At 38.0% G+C, this 19,108-nt stretch overlaps 1 protein-coding gene across 1 annotated transcript; it reads right to left on the minus strand.

The window, feature by feature from the left end:
* Positions 1-4,738: 4,738 nt before the first annotated feature.
* Positions 4,739-17,838, minus strand: pdk2a (pyruvate dehydrogenase kinase 2a). The gene is made up of 11 exons (XM_073828219.1): positions 17,624-17,838; positions 16,451-16,592; positions 15,808-15,879; positions 13,322-13,506; positions 13,152-13,241; positions 11,297-11,374; positions 11,025-11,101; positions 10,836-10,934; positions 8,583-8,693; positions 8,053-8,166; positions 4,739-6,079 (listed from the first exon to the last, which is right to left on the minus strand). The coding sequence occupies exons 1-11, from the start codon at positions 17,739-17,741 to the stop codon at positions 5,936-5,938; spliced, it is 1,230 nt and encodes a 409-aa protein (XP_073684320.1). The 5' UTR covers positions 17,742-17,838; the 3' UTR covers positions 4,739-5,935.
* Between the last annotated feature and the right edge of the window lie 1,270 nt (positions 17,839-19,108).

Genomic DNA, 19,108 nt, shown 5'->3' on the forward strand with positions numbered 1-19,108 from the left:
TCTAAATTGTAACATTAAAAGTCTAAATTGAGATAAAGTCGTTTTATGACAAAAAATATAAAAGTATAAGATAAAAATCCTTAATTATGATTAAAGTCTACATTATAAGATAAAAAGTCTAAATTATGATATAAAAAATCAAAGTTTTGGCAAAGTATGAGATAAAAGCCTTGATGCTTAAAGTCAAAATTCTAACATCAAAATTATGAAAAGTCTAAATGATGAGATAAAAAGTCATTATTATGACATAAAAGGTATGAAAGTATGAAATAAAGTCTTAATTATTAAATAAGTCAAAATTATAAGGTTAAAAAGTCAATATTACGACAAAAAATAAAAGATCATGAGCACAAAACATAATTAACAAACATTATGAGATAAAAATCAATAATTATGACAAAAAAATTGAAAAAGCAGAAAATGTGAATGTCAGTTGTAATTATTTTTTCCTTACTTATCTTTTTTTTGTCCTAATTATGATTTACCCAAGCATGTTAATTCATTCATTCATTTTGTGTGTGTGGGTGGCAGACAGGGGCTTCCATATTTAAGGATACCTAAAATATTATTATGAGGTTACTGTCCTAGTGATAAGCTGTTTTATCCCATTTTCTGTAAATTATTACTTTTTCTAAGTGTGGAAAAACACCATTCAAACAGGAATTATGGGCAGGAGCTGTTTTGATTGCTCAAAAATGAAAAGTAATTAGATAACGGAAAGGTTATCACATTAATTTAAAGTTTATCTAGGCCTGAAACTTTTCAGAGACTCCAGGACGTAAACAAGCTATCCATCTAACCTTATACGGAGTGGAGTACCACGTAACATGTGACTTATAGTGTGTGATATATTGTAAGAGGAGCACTTGTTTATCAAGCAGTTCTTGAGTAGGTTAATCCATCAAGAACACAGTCTCTATGGACACAAAATGTTCCTGAAGTTATTTTTACATTCAGCAGGAAGTAATTTTGTTCTATCACTGTAACTTAATTTACTAAGTTGCAGTTTATTGCTACGTTTATTGTTTCGTCCAGGCTTGTTGTCCCATTCATGCCTTTCATTGTTGCCCAATGACTTCACTTTCCATGCAACATTTTGACCTTAAGTGGGGTATGTTGTTTACTATGAAATGTAACCTTAGCCTTACTGGGCAAACGTTCAATGTGTAGTATCTTGATCCACACCTTTCAATTATCAATGTCCTCTATACAATCCAGCCTTGCTCTAAAAAATGTCAATAGAAAATTTCATTTGAAAATTTTCTCACCCTCAGGTCATCCAACATGTAGATCACGTTTCATGACAGATTTAAAGAAATTTAGAATTACATCACTTGCCCCTCATTGGACCCTTTGCAGTAAATGAGTGCTATCAGAACGAGAGTTCAATCAGCAGACAAAAACATCCCCATGATCCACAAAAAAATCCACATGACTCCAGTCCACCAATTAGCATCTTGAAAAGTGAAAAGCTCTGTATTTGTAAGATGTGATTTGACTTTAAACTGTCCATTTTGCCCAAAATACAAATTCATAACATCTAGTGCTGTCAAAATTATCATGTTAACGCAGACAAATAATTTTTCCAGATTAAAGGTTGGCCACCCCACTCACAAATGCTGCTTCTGTCACTTTTTTCTTGTCAGGAATTGTATTTAAATACAAAACATCTTTACAACCCCAACAAACAGGAGACTTTTCAGATGCGCACTTGTAACGTTACACTTTAAAGCTAACTCAGCTGTTCATGCCCATAATACTAGGCAGGTAATGGATCTCCATCCTCCAAATTTAGGCCAATTTTCAATAAGATTTAAAGGCACACAGATATGGAATAGATTTTCTCATGTGGCGAGACAATGCACCTCAATAGAGAGCTTTAAAAGAGTTTTAAGAGGTTTGCTGATGAACTAGCTTGTGCAATTAGTTGATTCTATATTTTTCAGTGTATTTTCATTTTACTGTGAAATGCTTGTTGTTTTATCACTAGTATTATCGTGACATATTTTTTGTTTGTTGTATGAGTTGTATTATATTGTGTTTTGCATTCTTTGGCTAAGTTTTATCTTTCTTTGGTGGAGGCTTTAGATAAGCCATACTGGCTTTTTGCCTTCTCCGGCACTTAATATGCATCAGTATGTCCTTGGTGTAGTATTTCTTTTTTGTGCAAATAAAGAATATTAATAAAAAAAAAAACTTCAAGGATTCATTTATATTCAATAGCGATGTAACTGTATTTTCTATATCGTGATATCGCGATAACAAAACTGTCTGGATATCGTGGTCACATGACCATATGAAAAAAAGTATATTTAAAGTATATTTAAAACTTCTTATTCTAACATAAAAGGTCTTTAGAGTTGTGTTCTGGACAATTATGCTGCCAAATGTGTCAAACGAACTAAAACCGAAAGCACAATATGGCTTAATCCAGATCAGATGGGTCTGCAGTCCCCCGGATCCAGTCCGTACCCAGCTTAGATCATGGATCACCACCTGGAGATGTCTTCAATAGCCGTGGAAGTCAACCAGATGAGCTCCAGAGACGGATCATCAATGAAGACCTCGCCAACCTAGACGGCCATCGGTGCCACACCACGGGATCCTGATGAGTTCTCTACAATCAGACATTGGTACAAACTGCTGGTTTCGTCTGGCCAGAGGAGAACTGGTCCCCCGACTGAGCCTGGTTTCTCCCAAGGTTTTTTTTTCTCCGTTTCTGTCACCTGTGGAGTTTTGTTTCCTTGCCAGCTGCCGCCTCTGGCTTGCTTAGTTGGGGACACTTTCCAGCGATATCGTATACTATATGAACAGAACTGGATGATATCACTGAATTCATTGAACTGCCTTTAACTGAAAATTGATTATTTACAATAATGCGTTACTTACACACTATTGTGCTGTTTAAATACTGTGCATCTGTATTGTTAAAAGCGCTATAGACCTTTTTCCTGAACACGGAAGTAAGTCCGGCTCTTAACTGAAAGAATGCTTTGCATTTCCGGTCTGCATTGTTTCTAGTCAAATTAGGGTATATTCCGAGCTAATAAACTAATGTTAAACCTATTCAAATGTTTTTAAAAAGCACATGGCTCCATAACGCCATCACTTGGCAATGTCGCAATGACCGTCATTTGTCAGTGCCTCACTTTAATGAGTGTGTAGATGACACGAAGCAGCGGACGTTAGCTACATTAAAAATAAAACACTGAAATAAGTACATTGCATAAGTATTCATACCCTTAACTCAGTACATAGTTGAAGCACCTCAAGTCTTTTTGGGTATGATGTGACAAGCTTTGCACATCTGCATTTGGCAATTATCTGCCATTCTTTGCCTCACCTTTTCACCTCTCAAGCTCTGTCAGCTTTGGCAGACATTTTCTAGAGTCCTAGTTGTTCCAATCGTCTTCCATTATGGATAATGGAGGCTACATGCTTCTGTGAACCTTCAATGCAGCAGATTTTTTTCTGAACTGTTCCCTGGATCATTGCCTTAACGCAAGTCTGTCACTGAGCTCTACAGGCAGTTATCTTGACCTCAGGACGTGGTTTTTGCTCTGATATGCATTTTCAGCTGTTAGACCTTTTCTTAGAGGTGTGTGCTTTTCTAAATCATTCTCATTCAAATGAATTTGCCACAGTTTAACTCCACTCGAAGTGTAGTAACATCTAGAAGCAATATGAATGCTCCTGAGCTAAATTTCGAGTGTCCCAGAAAAGGATATAAATACTTATGCAACGGGATCTTTTCAGTTTTTTATTTTTAATAAATTTGCATAAATGCTAAAAACCTATTTCTTGCTTTGCCATTATGGAGTAGGTAGTGTAGATTGATGTGGGGAAAAGTAATTTAAAGTAATTTAACATAAGGCAGCAACATAACAAACTGTGAAAAGATTGAAGGGGTATGAATAATTTCGCAAGGCACTGTAAAAAAAAAAAAAATTTGTTAAGAACATGGGTTGGAGCTCTTAATTTTGAACTCTCAAAGTGCATTCAATATAATAATTTTAGTTTAAAATGTACAAAATTTTCATTTTGTTTTTCCAAGTCTTTGTCTTTTCTTTTTTTTTTTTTAAACCTAATAAATATCGCATCATGGACTTCAATATCAAGATATTATCGCATTGTGAGATTTTGATATCGTTACATCCCTAATATTTAATTTGAAATTCAGTGTTAATTATTCGTGATTAATTTCAGAAAATTTTTATTAATTAGATATTTGTTTTTAAATCGATTGACAGCACTATTAACGTTTCCTAAAGTGAAAACGTCCATCTGTTGTCCAGTAAAATCCACCAACACATTTATTTAGAAATATTATGGACTGTTGTCACTTGTAAACAGTGCTTGATCTGTGCATACTTTCCTTCTCATTCTTTTTTTTACTGGAGAAATCAATATTATGGATTAAAGGACTCATATTTTAGCTGAGAGCAACAGTCTTAAGTTTTAACCATAGATAGAAACACAGCTTTTCACTTCTTAAGATGTTCATTGATGGACTGGAATTGTGAGAATTACTTGTGGATTATCAATGCTTTTGTTATCAGCTGTTCTGCACTCTCATTCCGACGGCACCCATTCACATCCATTGGTGAGCAAGTGATGTAATGGAAAAATACAAACTCATCTACATCTTGAATGGCCTGAGTGTGAGTAAATTTTCAGCAAATTTTAATTCTAAGTTAAACTATTCCTTTACCTCATAAATGACTACTTCAGTGCAAAATTTCCACAAAACTTGTGTTTATTTCCATTCTATACACATAATTTTCTTAAGATGAAAAACTTGTTACAAAAATAAAGTTTAGATTTTCAAGGGTAACACAACAAAAACAAAAATATAAATACACAAAATATGGTCCTTACATGTAAGGTTGTATGGTGCAAGTTCAAAGCAGAGGGTTGATTTAATACAGTAGGCATGCTCTCAAACGAGAAGGCTTAAAATGAGAAGCTCTGGTTGCATGCTATATAATATCACAGAGAACTAGTGGCCAAAGGCCCACAAAACTAAAAAGGGCAACAGCTGAGCAAAGGTCGTCAAGTTGACAAGCTAACTTCAGTCAAGGAGGTATCTAAAATGCTTCAGCATGTTTAAAAATAAACATGCACAAAACACTGTCTGAAATGCTCGGTGCATATAAGTTCTAAGTGTTTCAAGTTTAAATCAATAAGATTATTGGTACATTCTGGTTTTAAACACAATTACTTATATGATCCCCTTCTTTAGCTCTGGTGTAAGGAAACACCTAGGATCACATTGACATAATACAGTCAGAATCATGGCCTCCAATCTCTTTCTCTTTTGGCCATTCTGAATAGAAATACTTCAACAGTAGCAATCAAAGTCATTTAATTACAAGTGTTCCTTGATTTCAGCATTGCAACATGCTCTCCTAGTAGACTTTAACATAAATGATTCATTATGTGTTGCATATTGGTTTTTATCACCACATCTTGGCCCTTGATCTCTAAATTCATGTATTCTTGAGTTTCTTGGCACAAGCCGGTTGGTACGTGCTGGTTCCACCAGTCTAGATGGCCCTCTCCTCTAACACAGTGAGGATGACCTTCGTGAACTGTCCGTCTGGCTCACTTCACACTTAACAGTCTTCCAAAAAAGGAAGAGCAGTTCAGTGCAGATTTACTTGGCACTTTGTCCCACTTCATACAAGTTAGTATTGTTTAAGGTAACACTGTGACAAAGCCTAGTTTCTCAAACCAAAAAAAGTAATGATACAGTCATGGTGCAGAGGAAAACCAATCGCATGCGACATCTACAGTATTGCTGAGAGACTACGCGGCTTCACAGTGAGTGGTGAGTTGGGCCTCAGCCATGTGGACACTATGGCCATCTCCGTTCACTCATGTCAGTCGGTCATAGAACTGTCCTGTATCCTTCCTGGAAGCTTTATGCTTGCTTTCACTTGGCCAGTCTGAACACAGCCAAGTCCAGAGGCTCTCGACTGGGGACACACCAGTCATCTGCCCCCTGTGTGACTTCATAGTTTCGTCGAGCTGTCTTATTAAACACCGGGAGCCTCTCGACTGAGTCAGTGGATAAAGCCTGAGGGAGAAAACAGATGATGTAATCTGTTACAACACTTTGCAAAGTATCTCTCATATACAGCAAGCATTTTTAAATGTGAAAAATGTCTTCTGAAGGCTTTCAAGGAATGAACTTTAGTCAGGGTAGCAGTATATTTAAGTCTGACAGGAATGGAAACGAGGCTGTAAGGGGCAGAAGCGTTCAGTGGATTGTACTGTTGTTTAAAGCTATATGATTTCCGCTGGAAACGTGGTCACAATCATGTAAATCTAGTCATAAAAATCAAATTTTATTTTGATTGTATAATTACCAAATTTTGAATTAATAAATGCAAAGTACACTTTAATCAAAATGCAATATGGACTAGTGTCTCTGAATATTGACCTGCAAAAATGCTATATAAAAAACTGCATGTCTCTGAATGAATGGCGCAGACGTGCGGTTTTGTTTACTACACACATACCGAAGGGTGCTTTGTTTTTAGCCTCTGCAGCCTAAATATACGAGTACACAAACACATAAACAATCTCTAAAACTTCTCAGAGAGTCACTTTATAAGCATTTTACCGTTTCTTGTGATAAAAACCAAAACTTAAAGGTCTTCACAGCAATCAGTCAAAATAAAAGTTTAGTTTAACTTGAAGAAACTGGGACAGAAATGTATTACTACTACTAATAAAATTATTAAAACATTATTTTTTTTAAAGAATATTTACCAGAATTTATTGCCCAGAAAAATACATAAGCTACACAGTCTTTTGGGGGAAAAAATATATATAAATAAAATAATAATAAATTAATTATTAATTTACGGAAATATAGAATTCGGTAAAAATGAAACTGAATTCGAGAATTAAAAGAAACTTCATAGGGCTTTAAAAAATTATTTTTGTTAAACATTTAATAAATTGCTGTTAAATCCAGACAAATAATGGAATTTGGGAAAAAATAAAACAGATTTTATAGGGCCCTAGTTTTTTTGCAGCTGATGCATCCTCTTTCGGGAAAAAAAAAAAAAAAAAAAAAAGTCAGTAGACAAGAACTCGACAAAGCAGTGTTGAAAGATGTGAGTTATATATGATTGTAGACTTTCATACAGCACATGCCAGTGTAAAGACTGTAAGTTTATGCCTCTCTGCCTCGTTTTCATCTGTGTAAAGTTCAATATGACTAAGGTCTATACAGTCAAACCAAACTTATTAAAAATTATATCTTGTGTCTGAATATTTTTTTACTAGTGGGTGCAGGACACTACAGTTCATTTATATAAGTGAGGATAGCAAAATAAAGTAAACTGTGACATATTATACCCACAAATTCTTTTTACAGTGGACTACCAGTAAAATAAATAAACATTTGGGACCAAAAATTATTCAGACACTTTGACCTGACCATGTTTTGCTTAAGTATTTTTTCTTTAATTGCTAATGTGACCTTTTCACACTACAGACTGAACACAATTAAGCATTGCTTGGTAATTGGTTGACCTAAATTGGTGTTATATAATTTTGTACTTAAATTTAACAGCTGACAGCTATTCAACCTAATTCATTACATACCTTTCTATCAAAGTGACCTGACATTATCCAGATGAATTTGTCCTGACACAGTTTACCCGAGTTCTTGTCACATTTTATTACCATTTTCTAAACTACCGTGAATAACCTGTGATAGTGTGAGAAATGTTGAAGGTGTCTGAATACATTTTGGTTTGACTGTAGCTCCAAATCTGTAATAAGTGTTGTTCCAATCCTAAGATAAAACAACATTAGACCCCACTGATTTCCACTGCATGGACAAAATATATATATATATATATTTTTTTTTCTTATCTTATTTTTGTCCCACAAGAGAAAGTCAGGCAAGCAGGTTTGGAACAACCAAATGACTTAAATTATGACAGAATTTAAATTTTCTGAAGAAAAACAAAACCAGAAATTTAGATTTTCATTTTTAGGTGAAGTATCTCACGAAGTAGGGTTTAAATGTACCTTCAGGTGAATGACTGCATCAGTGCCATGGCCCTCCATAGAGTACAGCTGAAGATCACCCTGGAAGTACTTGGCATAGAGTCGAGAAATGGGCAACCCATAACCAAACCCAGCCTGTGGAGAAAAGGTGGCAAATATTATAAAGAGGCATTGTTATAACCATCATTGCGATACTATCGTAGTTTTTATTAACGTTGTTTTAATTTAAGTTAAAGTTTTAGTAATTTTGTGTTTTTGTCATTTTCATTAGTTTTTGTTTATGCCCATATAGATTTTATTTCTTATATTTTAGTTATTTTAATACATCAAAATAAGCAAAATGAAATTAAATAATGCCTTTTAGTAAAATAGTTGAACTAAACAAAAAAGCAAAAAACGTTTTTATATTTATTTCAGTTAATGCTTATTTTATTTTAAGTAACAAAAATGTTTTGTATGGTTTTAGGTAACTATAATAACCCTGTAAACTGGACACTTGCAATCCTATTTTGTATTTAATGTGCAATGCACATTAAGTGCATTCGTCTCACCAGGGGAGCCCTTTGTTTATCATCCATCTGGGGTTTTGGTGCCGTGGAGTACATGTAACTGAAGAGATTCTCCATCTTCCTGAAAGGAACTCCACCACCTTGGTCACTCATCTACAAAGAAAAAGACTACATTATTAGAATAAACTCAAACTAAAAGAGAATCAGAATATGAACAAGTGAAAAACAGACAAAAAAACTGGGTTAACTGTAAGCGGGCGAGATGCCAGACAGACACGCAGGCACTGGCCGTGACACTGACCCCTGACAACTGTCTGGTTAACATGTACAGGACTCAGATCATCATAGTCAAGGTAACCAAACAAGATCAGTCTGCTCTCATGTACTATGTTATGCAACAGCAGGTGTTTTACTGATGGGAAAAAGACCGATGGCTCTAGTTGCATAAGACTACAGTCGTGGCCAAATGTTTTGAGAATGACACAAATATTAGTTTTCACAAAGTTTGCTGCTAAACTGCTTTTAGATCTTTGTTTCAGTTGTTTCTGTGACGTACTGAAATATAATTACAAGCACTTCATACGTTTCAAAGGCTTTTATCGACAATTACATGACATTTATGCAAAGAGTCAGTATTTGCAGTGTTGGCCCTTCTTTTTCAGGACCTCTGCAATTCGACTGGGCATGCTCTCAATCAACTTCTGGGCCAAATCCTGACTGATAGCAACCCATTCTTTCATAATCACTTCTTGGAGTTTGTCAGAATTAGTGGGTTTTTGTTTGTCCACCCGCCTCTTGAGGATTGACCACAAGTTCTCAATGGGATTAAGATCTGGGGAGTTTCCCGGCCATGGACCCAAAATTTCAACATTTTGGTCCCCAAGCCACTTAGTTATCACTTTTGCCTTATGGCACGGTGCTCCATCGTGCTGGAAAATGCATTGTTCTTCACCAAACTGTTGTTGGATTGATGGAAGAAGTTGCTGTTGGAGGGAGTTTTGGTACCATTCTTTATTCATGGCTGTGTTTTTAGGCAAAATTGTGAGTGAGTCCACTCCCTTGGATGAGAAGCAGCCCCACACATGAATGGTCTCAGGATGCTTTACTGTTGGCATGACACAGGACTGATGGTAGCGCTCACCTTTTCTTCTCCAGACAAGCCTTTTTCCAGATGCCCCAAACAATCGGAAAGAAGCTTCATCGGAGAATATGACTTTGTCCCAGTCCTCAGCAGTCCATTCGCCATACTTTTTGCAGAAGATCAATCTGTCCCTGATGTTTTTTTTTTGGAGAGAAGTGGCTTCTTTGCTGCCCTTCTTGACACCAGGCCATCTTCCAAAAGTCTTGGCCTCACTGTGCGTGCAGATGCGCTCACACCTGCCTGCTGCCATTCCTGAGCAAGCTCTGCACTGGTGGCACTCCGATCCCGCAGCTGAATCCTCTTTAGGAGACGATCCTGGCGCTTGCTGGACTTTCTTGGACGCCCTGAAGCCTTCTTAACAAGAATTGAACCTCTTTCCTTGAAGTTCTTGATGATCCTATAAATTGTTGATTTAGGTGCAATCTTAGTAGCCACAATATCCTTGCCTGTGAAGCCATTTTTATGCAACGCAATGATGGCTGCATGCATTTCTTTGCAGGTCACCATGGTTAACAATGGAAGAACAATGATTTCAAGCATCACCCTCCTTTTAACATGTCAAGTTTGCCATTCTAACCCAATCAGCCTGACATAATGATCTCCAGCCTTGTGCTGGTCAACATTCTCACCTGAGTTAACAAGATGATTACTGAAATTATCTCAGCAGGTCCTTTAATGACAGCAATGAAATGCAGTGGAAAGTTTTTTTTCGGGATTAAGTTAATTTTCATGGCAAAGAAGGACTATGCAATTCATCTGATCACTTTTCATAACATTCTGGAGTATATGCAAATTGCTATTATAAAAACTTAAGCAGCAACTTTTCCAATTTCCAATATTTATGTAATTCTCAAAACTTTTGGCCACGACTGTAGAATCACTTTTTATGAGTTGAGGTAAAAAAAAAAAAAAAAGATAATTAAATTTAAAAAACAACAACAATAACATTTTCAGGGATACATCTCACCAGATTTTTTTAAATGTTTCAAAATGTAATAAACCAGGAAATTAAAATTAAAAACTCAGAATAAAACTTTGAGATAAAAATGTGCATATTTGCCTTGGAAATTTGGTTTACTCTAATAATTTGTTTACATCATACTGCAATAATGCTTCTGTGAACAAATCATTACAGTCGTTTAAATTAAAATCACCTTGATAGTGAGGTCCTCTCCTCCTATGGCCACCATAACTTGAATGGGTGGAAGATTACTGTCTTCTTTATGGTTCTCAATGGTTGCCCTCATTGCATTCTGGGAAAATAAGCATATTGTCATGACAACATTTAGCCTGCCTTAAACAGCATTGTTTCAGGACAGAATATGAGATGGGCTACAGCTCACCTTGAACAGTTCAAACAGCATATGGTACAGATGGGAAGGCACGTACACTATGTTAATAGGCTGGTTCTTGTTATCAGCTGTAAATAGGAGAACACAGTCACAGTGTCAATATTGTCAATAGCTGCTAAAACACATTATCACTGCTAAGCTCTTAACAATTATACATGGGACAAATAGAACCAATAGATGGAATAAATATAGTATCATGTATCTTAGCCTATATATTGTGATTTTTTACACTATCTAACATAATGATATTCATATGTTCTTACTGTTGAGTTCCTGAAGCACCAGGTCAGGTGAACTGAGGTAGTACTGATCACACAGCATCTTGGCACTTTCATATGCATCTGCATAAAAAAAAAAATGTGATGATGAAATATTTTTTAGAGTAATAAAAGAGTGTATATGTGTATATCTGCAGTGCCTTGCGAAAGTATTCATACCCCTTGCCTTATGTTAAACTGTTTTAAATTACTTTTTTCCACATCAGTCTACACTTTATACACCATAATGACAAAGCACAAAACAGGTTTGTAACAACTTTGTAAATTTGTTAGAAATAAAAAACTGAAATGATTCTATTGCATAAGTATTCATACCCTTATCTGGGACACTTGGAATTTAGCTCAGGAGCATTCATATCGCTTGTAGATGTTACTACACTCTGAGTGGAGTTAACCTATGCCAACTTCATTTGAATGACTATGATTTGGAAAGGCACACACCTCTCAATGAAAGGTCTAACAGCTGAAAATGCATATCAGAGCAAAAACCAAGCCCTGAGGTCAAAAGAACTGCCTGTAGAGCTCAGACACACGATTGCGTCAAGGCACAGATCTAGGGAAGAGTTCAGAAAAATAATCTGCTGCATTGAAGGTTCACAGAAGCATGTAGCCTCCATTATCCATAATGGAAGTTTGAAACTGTCATGACTCTGGGCTGTGGGTTCCCTCAGCCACCTGAGATTGTAGATTGTGAGAAACAAGATTCTCTGGTCTGATGAATCTTAATTCCAAGCATCATGTTTGAAGGAAACCAGAAACCAGAGTACCATCCCAACAGTAAAGTGTGCTGGTAGCAGCCTCATGCTGTGGGGCTGTTGAAGGAATGCTCAACACAGCAAAATATAGAGATAGCCTTAATGAAAACCTAGTCCAAGCATTTAGTACTTTAGACTGGGCAGAAGTTTCACCTTCCAACAGGACAATGATCCTAAGCACACAGCAAGAGTGGCTTATAGACAATTCTGTGAATGTCCCTGAGTGGCCCAGCCACAGCCTGGGCTTGAACCCAATCAAACATTTCTGGAGAAACCTAAAGATGTCTGTCAGCCCCATCCAAGCTGACAGAGCTTCAGAGGTGAAGAGGTGAGGAGAAGAATGGCAGATAATTGCCAAATGCAGATGTGCAAAACGTGTCACGTCATAACTAAAAAGACTTGAGGCTGTAAAGGTGCTTCAACTAAATGATGTTTTTATTAACAAAGTTCAGGAGGAGCACGTTCAGATAATTAACAATGAACGCGAGGAGCGCAATCAGCAATCAACCTAATTAACAGACGTGTATTTATACCGCAGCCTCACCTCTGTTCCTTGACAGATTTTTAGCATCCCTCCGCCACCCCTTCTCCACACTTACAACTATTTCTGTCCTAACGGGGGGGGGGGGGGGGGGTATTCTGAGTTCAGGCCAAAATTCCGAGCTCGGAGCCCTTCCATCGGACAGCTCGCCAAATACGCATAACCCATTCCCAGTTTATTATATGTAAGTGTGAACTCGTGAAGTACTGAATTAAGGGTATGAATACTTATGCAATATACTTATTTCTGTGTTTTATTTTAAATAAACTTGTAAAGTTGTTACTAATCGGTATGTGCTTTGTCATTATGGTGTATGGATTATAAATTCATGTGGGGGGAAAAAGTAATTTAAAGCAGATTAACATAAGGTTCAACATAAAGCGTGAAAAAAAATTATAGGGTATGAATACTTTCGCAATGCACAGTATATATATTGACTAAACAAATGGTTCACTGATTTTGAGTAGCACAATTGCAACAAACACCCACTATACATGTTTGTTCTTTGATCACAATGAAAGTAGATAGATTTTGCATAATATACCTTTAACAACTTCTGCCACCTGACAATGAGGGTCTATGCTGCCAATAGTATTGGGGTGAACTGGATTTGTGGCTCCATCAAATACAAGAGCTGAAAAACCCAATAAAACAACATTAATATAAGCAACTTAAGAAACGAGGATCATTATTTGGTCTGAATATTGTGCTTACTGTGCTGGTTGATGAGCATTCTGATTGATATCCGGCTTAAGTAGAAACGGTCCAGGAAATACTGAATATTCTGACTGGTGACTGGATCTTGACCAAATACTTCTTTATATTCAATCACACCTTGGGCCATAGTAGGTACAACATCATTGTGCCTGTTTCGGATGTTGACCAGAGCATTCACAAACCTGTGTGCATATTCAAGAGTGTTAAAATGTGCAGTGAACAATGAAGAACTTATCTGGGTCATATTTGACCCCAAAATCAAAGGGAAAGAACTAAAAAGAAAGAAACAACTTAAGAAGTAGTTTGACAATAAATCCTATTTGTATACAGTGGTGGCCAAAATTATTAGAACACTAGTATTTTCACCAGCTTAGGGTTAGGGTTAGGCTTTAAATCAGTTATTATGTTTTTCTGTAGTAAATACCAGTTTACATTTCCAAACATTTATTTTGCCATTAATTGTAATAATCCAGTGACAACAGCCAGTGCTCCACACAGAGATCTGATCTCATCATCATCCAGTCTGAGAATGACATGAAGAAACAGAACAAACTGAGACAGACTAAATGACAAGATGCTTCAAGGTTTCTTCTGGATTTATTCTGTCTCAGTTTCTGTTTCTTCATGTCATTCCAGACAGACTGGATGATGATGAGATCAGATCTCTGTTGTCACGTGTGAGTAATGATGGGTCTGGGTCCAAAATGCAGGAAAGTAATTTTAATGAAAATAACAAAACGAAACAAACAAAAAGCCAACACGGCACAAACTGAACGTGAACTTAAACACAAAATAACAAAATCAAGAGCACGATCAAAGTCCAGGGAATATCAAGAACACAAAATAACATAGAGGACAAAAGACAATGCAGACATGAAGCAGGAGTGAGATGTGAGTGTCTTTATACAATAGTCCAGATAGTGAACAGCTGTGAGTGAAATCAGTGTTAATGACAAAGACAGGTGAATGCAATCAAAGGTGCAGTGTGAACAGCGACCTCAGGAGGCTGAGGGGAGACCCACAGCCCTGATCATGACAGTACCCCCTCCCTAAGGAACGGCTCCCAGACGTTCCCAAAGTCTGGAGGGAGGAGGCACGGAGGAAGGCAACTCAGGGGGAGGGATGGCGGGCCAGGCCCGTGCAGCGGAGGAACGTGAGTGGACACTGCCGCCAGAGGAACGTGAGCTGGCCTCGCCGCCAGAGGAACGTGAGCTGGTCTCGCCGCCAGAGGAACGTGAGCTGGCCTCGCCACCAGTGGAACGTCCGCGGGCACAGCCGTCAGAGGAACGCGAGCTGGCCTCGCCGCTAGAGGAACATCAGCGGTCACCGCCGCGTCAGGAACAGAGAGAGCGGTCACCGCCGCGTCCGGAACAGAGAGAGCGGCCACCGCCGCGTCCGGAACAGAGAACGCGGTCACCGCCGCGTCAGGAACAGAGAGAGCGGTCACCACCGCGTCCGGAACAGAGAGAGCGGCCACCGCCGCGTCCGGAACAGAGAACGCGGTCACCGCCGCGTCAGGAACAGAGAGAGCGGTCACCGCCGCGTCAGGAGCAGTGAGAGCGGTCACCGCCGCGTCAGGAGCAGTGAGAGCGGTCACCGCCGCGTCAGGAACAGAGAGAGCGGTCACCGCCGCGTCAGGAGCAGTGAGAGCGGTCACCGCCGCGTCAGGAACAGAGAGAGCGGTCACCGCCGCGTCAGGAGCAGAGAGAGCGGTCACCGCCGCGTCCGGAGCAGAGAGAGCGGTCACCGCCGCGTCCGGAGCAGAGAGAGCGGTCAACGCCGCGTCCGGAGCAGAGAGAGCGGTCACCGCCGCGTCCGGAGCAGAGAGAGCGGTCACCTCCGCGTCAGGAGCAGAGAGAGCGGTCACCACCACCTCCTCTGCAAAGCAGGGGCGCTTCCGCGCCGTCTCGGCACTGCGGGTGTCCATCGCCGCCAGGCAGGCGTAGATGAACTCGAACCGAGCTGCCGACGCCGCCTCAAACGACATCCCCTGAGTGTCCGGAACCGAGCAGGTGGTTGCTGCCCCCTCAAAAAAAATTCTCCCCGCTGGACCCATCATCGATGTCTGCATTCTGTCACGTGTGAGTAATGATGGGTCTGGGTCCAAAATGCAGGAAAGTAATTTTAATGAAAATAACAAAACGAAACAAACAAAAAGCCAACACGGCACAAACTGAACGTGAACTTAAACACAAAATAACAAAATCAAGAGCACGATCAAAGTCCAGGGAATATCAAGAACACAAAATAACATAGAGGACAAAAGACAATGCAGACATGAAGCAGGAGTGAGATGTGAGTGTCTTTATACAATAGTCCAGATAGTGAACAGCTGTGAGTGAAATCAGTGTTAATGACAAAGACAGGTGAATGCAATCAAAGGTGCAGTGTGAACAGCGACCTCAGGAGGCTGAGGGGAGACCCACAGCCCTGATCATGACATCTGTGTGTTCATGAAATTTACCTATTTAATTTCTACTTACTCTTCTAATACACTTTGGTCATCTGGACTTTTCTCCAAGAATTCCAAGATATCCATTAAACTCTGTATATACCTTAGCAGACAAACGAAAGAAGCAGGATTGAATTTATGTAAAGAAATGTAATATTATAACAAAAATTAAACTATATTCTGTATTCATCTATAATATGTTAATCTAGTGTTTGTATTACACTAGTATTACACTAGTAAACAGATGCATTTACAAGAACACTGACCTAATATCTGTGGAAAAACAACCGTTAAACAGTTGCATATCATGCATATTAATGGAAGACTGTTTTGTTGTGCCTATGCTTAAGTTTCCAAGTTTCCACTCTTCCTAAAAGGCAACAAGGAGGGAAGTATGACGCGTTAAAACACGAGGTAGTGAAAGTAGGCCAAAGTTCACAACAAATTCCCTCCTTGAAGAAGTGTAGCTCCCACCCTGACACTGGATATAGGGCAAAGTTCACACGCTGAGCAAGTTCAGAGTTTGGCCAAGTCTCAAGTAGACCTCGGTGTTTACGTGTCATACTAAATATAAACACCACGTTTCTGACCAACTGATCGCATTTTAAACAATATGTCGTTGCTACAGCAAATCTGATCAGATTATAAATGCATTAACATGTTGTTTAACTCACCAGCTTTGAACCATTTGTACAGAAGGAGTGGCAATTAATCTTTTGGGGAGCAGGTTTATTTCTTTCATGATGTTTGACAGACGTACAGGCAGCTCTTGTCTCAGGAAAACAAAAGACGTTTTCTCACATGCATTGGTAGAACCTGGAGGAAAGCAACATGTAACATAAATAAATGGCAGCTTGGTAAACACACGAACGCGACATGTTATAAATATTGATTAGTATAATGGTATGGGTTTGGGACTAAAATGTATGCACGTTGCTCATAAATAATGCAATTAAACACATTCGAATACAGGTACAGTGATTGCAAACAAAGCCAACAGCGGTTAAAATGATGCAACACTTCACGCCTATGAACAGCAGGAAGATAATTCCGAGTCATTTCCCGCGAATCGGTTCTTTCGAACATTATTTTGTTTCTAAGAAAACCGATTGAACCACTGATTCATTACTTCGTCTCTGACCTGCTGTAATATATTATAAATGTTTAAATTAAGTGAAAGACATTGAAAAATGTCGGCTTTGTCGATTAAATTGTATTATTAAGAATGTTTAATGTAATTACTTGTGTCCTAGTTTTGTTAGTTGCAGCCCTTCAGCTCCTAAAACATTAAACAACACCAAAATGTATTTACATGAATTTTATTTCTTAATCTATTTATTAAAAACGACAAAATAACATACTAGAAAATTAGTTCCAGTAGGTTTTATTTATAGGATTTCTGCTATTTAGCTTTTTAAATAATTTGGTTGTCCTTGATTTACTACAAATTCTCCTACTATCCACTCAGTTTAAGTTTAAATTATAGATTTTTTAAAATTTATTTCGTTTAATAGTTCAGTAAGATTCGTAAACAACTTCCGACCGATTCTGTGAGCCGGTTCCCTGAAAAGATTCGAATCTAAGAACAATTTGTTCTCGAATCGGACATAGCTCTGGTAGAGCAATACCAAATATTTTTTGCATGCAGCAGATTTAAACAACACATGCAATGCAGCTACATAGTCATGCACGTGCTATAGTGCAAAATAATAAAATGAAGTTGCATTAGAATGGAACCGACCACACACGACCACGTTTATGGCCAATAAACATCGTTTATATGAAGCTATTCCTTATGCATACGATTGCATAAACGAACAATATAAAACAGTACAAAGAGCGCTCACCAAAATCCAGAAACTGTTTCATAGAAAGTGGAGAAGGTGAAAATTTGGAGAAGTGCTCAATGTGATGAGGAGCACTGGCCAAAGCAGCATTCTTCATAATAAACCTGACGAACTTCATTTTGGATTGAAACCGAAATATACCAGATATATCAGCAGAGATCCAGATTTTTCAATAGCCACGATGTTTATAATGAATGTTCTGAGACGTGGGCTATATGATAATCTCAGAGGCAGCTGTTCTTCCAAGAACACTCAACAGCCAATCAGAGCGCGAGGTTCCTATTACTAATACAGATCCGTCCTATAGCATGTAGAGGCGGGGCCATATGCTGCTCTTGGCCCTATAAAAATAAGCATTCAGTCAGAGGCGTAAACACGTGTGTGTTGACCACTGTGTGGTTCGCGACATCTGTTCATTAACACCAAATAAATATCCGAATGTCAAGTATTGAATTAATAATCTAAAACCTATTAATTTGACTTCACTATACAAAATCTCAAGTAAAATTGAAAACTTGAGTTTCAACTACACAAGTTACAACCTGTTGTAATAAATTAATAACATTTGCCAAGTCATTAAATTGAATTAGTCGACTTGAATCACATTAAATGAAGTTAAACCTTAGATAAATCTATGGAATTTTACCTCACTGATCTTTTTCAGGACACACGGGGACAAATCCATAATGTGCATAATTTCCCTGGCCAGATTCTTCTGTTGTTTAATGGTCAATTAGTGGTTCAGGACATTATGTTCTATGAAAGACAAACATGCCAAATCCATTCTTGCATAACAAGGACAGTCTCGATAACAGACAACTCAGTCATGCATATATCACTCTCTTCTTCCAGCCAGTAGTCATCTGAGTAATTCAGAGATGTGCTCATTTGTATAGGTTACGTGCTTAGATGTATGACAAATGTCTATACTTAAATGTCCATCTTAAAAAATTAATTAACTAAGATTAGTCAGCAGATTCCCATGTGCATTCAGTATAATTATAGGACTCTCATCAGATGATTTCTCACAATAGAGACCTAGATAAATCAATAAGTAGTGGCTCTTTCCATGATTAAATCATTACGAATAACGTTTCCCATATGTTCAAATATACATCTTCACGTTAGTGAACAACTGCTCCACCGTGTGGTCAGCGTTGGAGTTTTTTTTTTTTCAACCTTCCACCATCGTTAATATGGGACTAAATCTGTTATATATATAAAAAAAATGAGTGCTAAAACACTTTATGTGTTTATATTTTGTTCCTATAGTTTTGAAACATGGTTATGCTCTACTGTGTTAATTGAAAGGATCATTTGTTATTATTTACTTGCTGTAAACACTACTATCTAAACTCCAAAGTATTCTATGCAGAAGTGATTGTGCAGTCATTAAGACCTGAGGGAGGCCTGGGGAGATGAAAACATGCCCAGAGGAAATTTCCTTTGGTCAGACACGGGCCATTGATGTGCAGTTTTGTACCT

Source organism: Garra rufa, chromosome 22, assembly GCF_049309525.1.
Source record: "Garra rufa chromosome 22, GarRuf1.0, whole genome shotgun sequence".
Lineage (NCBI taxonomy): Eukaryota > Metazoa > Chordata > Actinopteri > Cypriniformes > Cyprinidae > Garra > Garra rufa.

Excerpts from the sequence above, each read along its gene's own strand:
- pdk2a (XM_073828219.1), bottom strand. The coding sequence starts at position 17,741 with ATGAAGTTCGTCAGGTTTATTATGAAGAATGCTGCTTTGGCCAGTGCT. Across the intron at positions 8,694-10,835 it reads GAGAGGACCTCACTATCAAG|ATGAGTGACCAAGGTGGTGG; the intron begins GTGATTTTAATT and ends TTTTCTTTGTAG. Across the intron at positions 6,080-8,052 it reads ATGCAGTCATTCACCTGAAG|GCTTTATCCACTGACTCAGT; the intron begins GTACATTTAAAC and ends TTTCTCCCTCAG.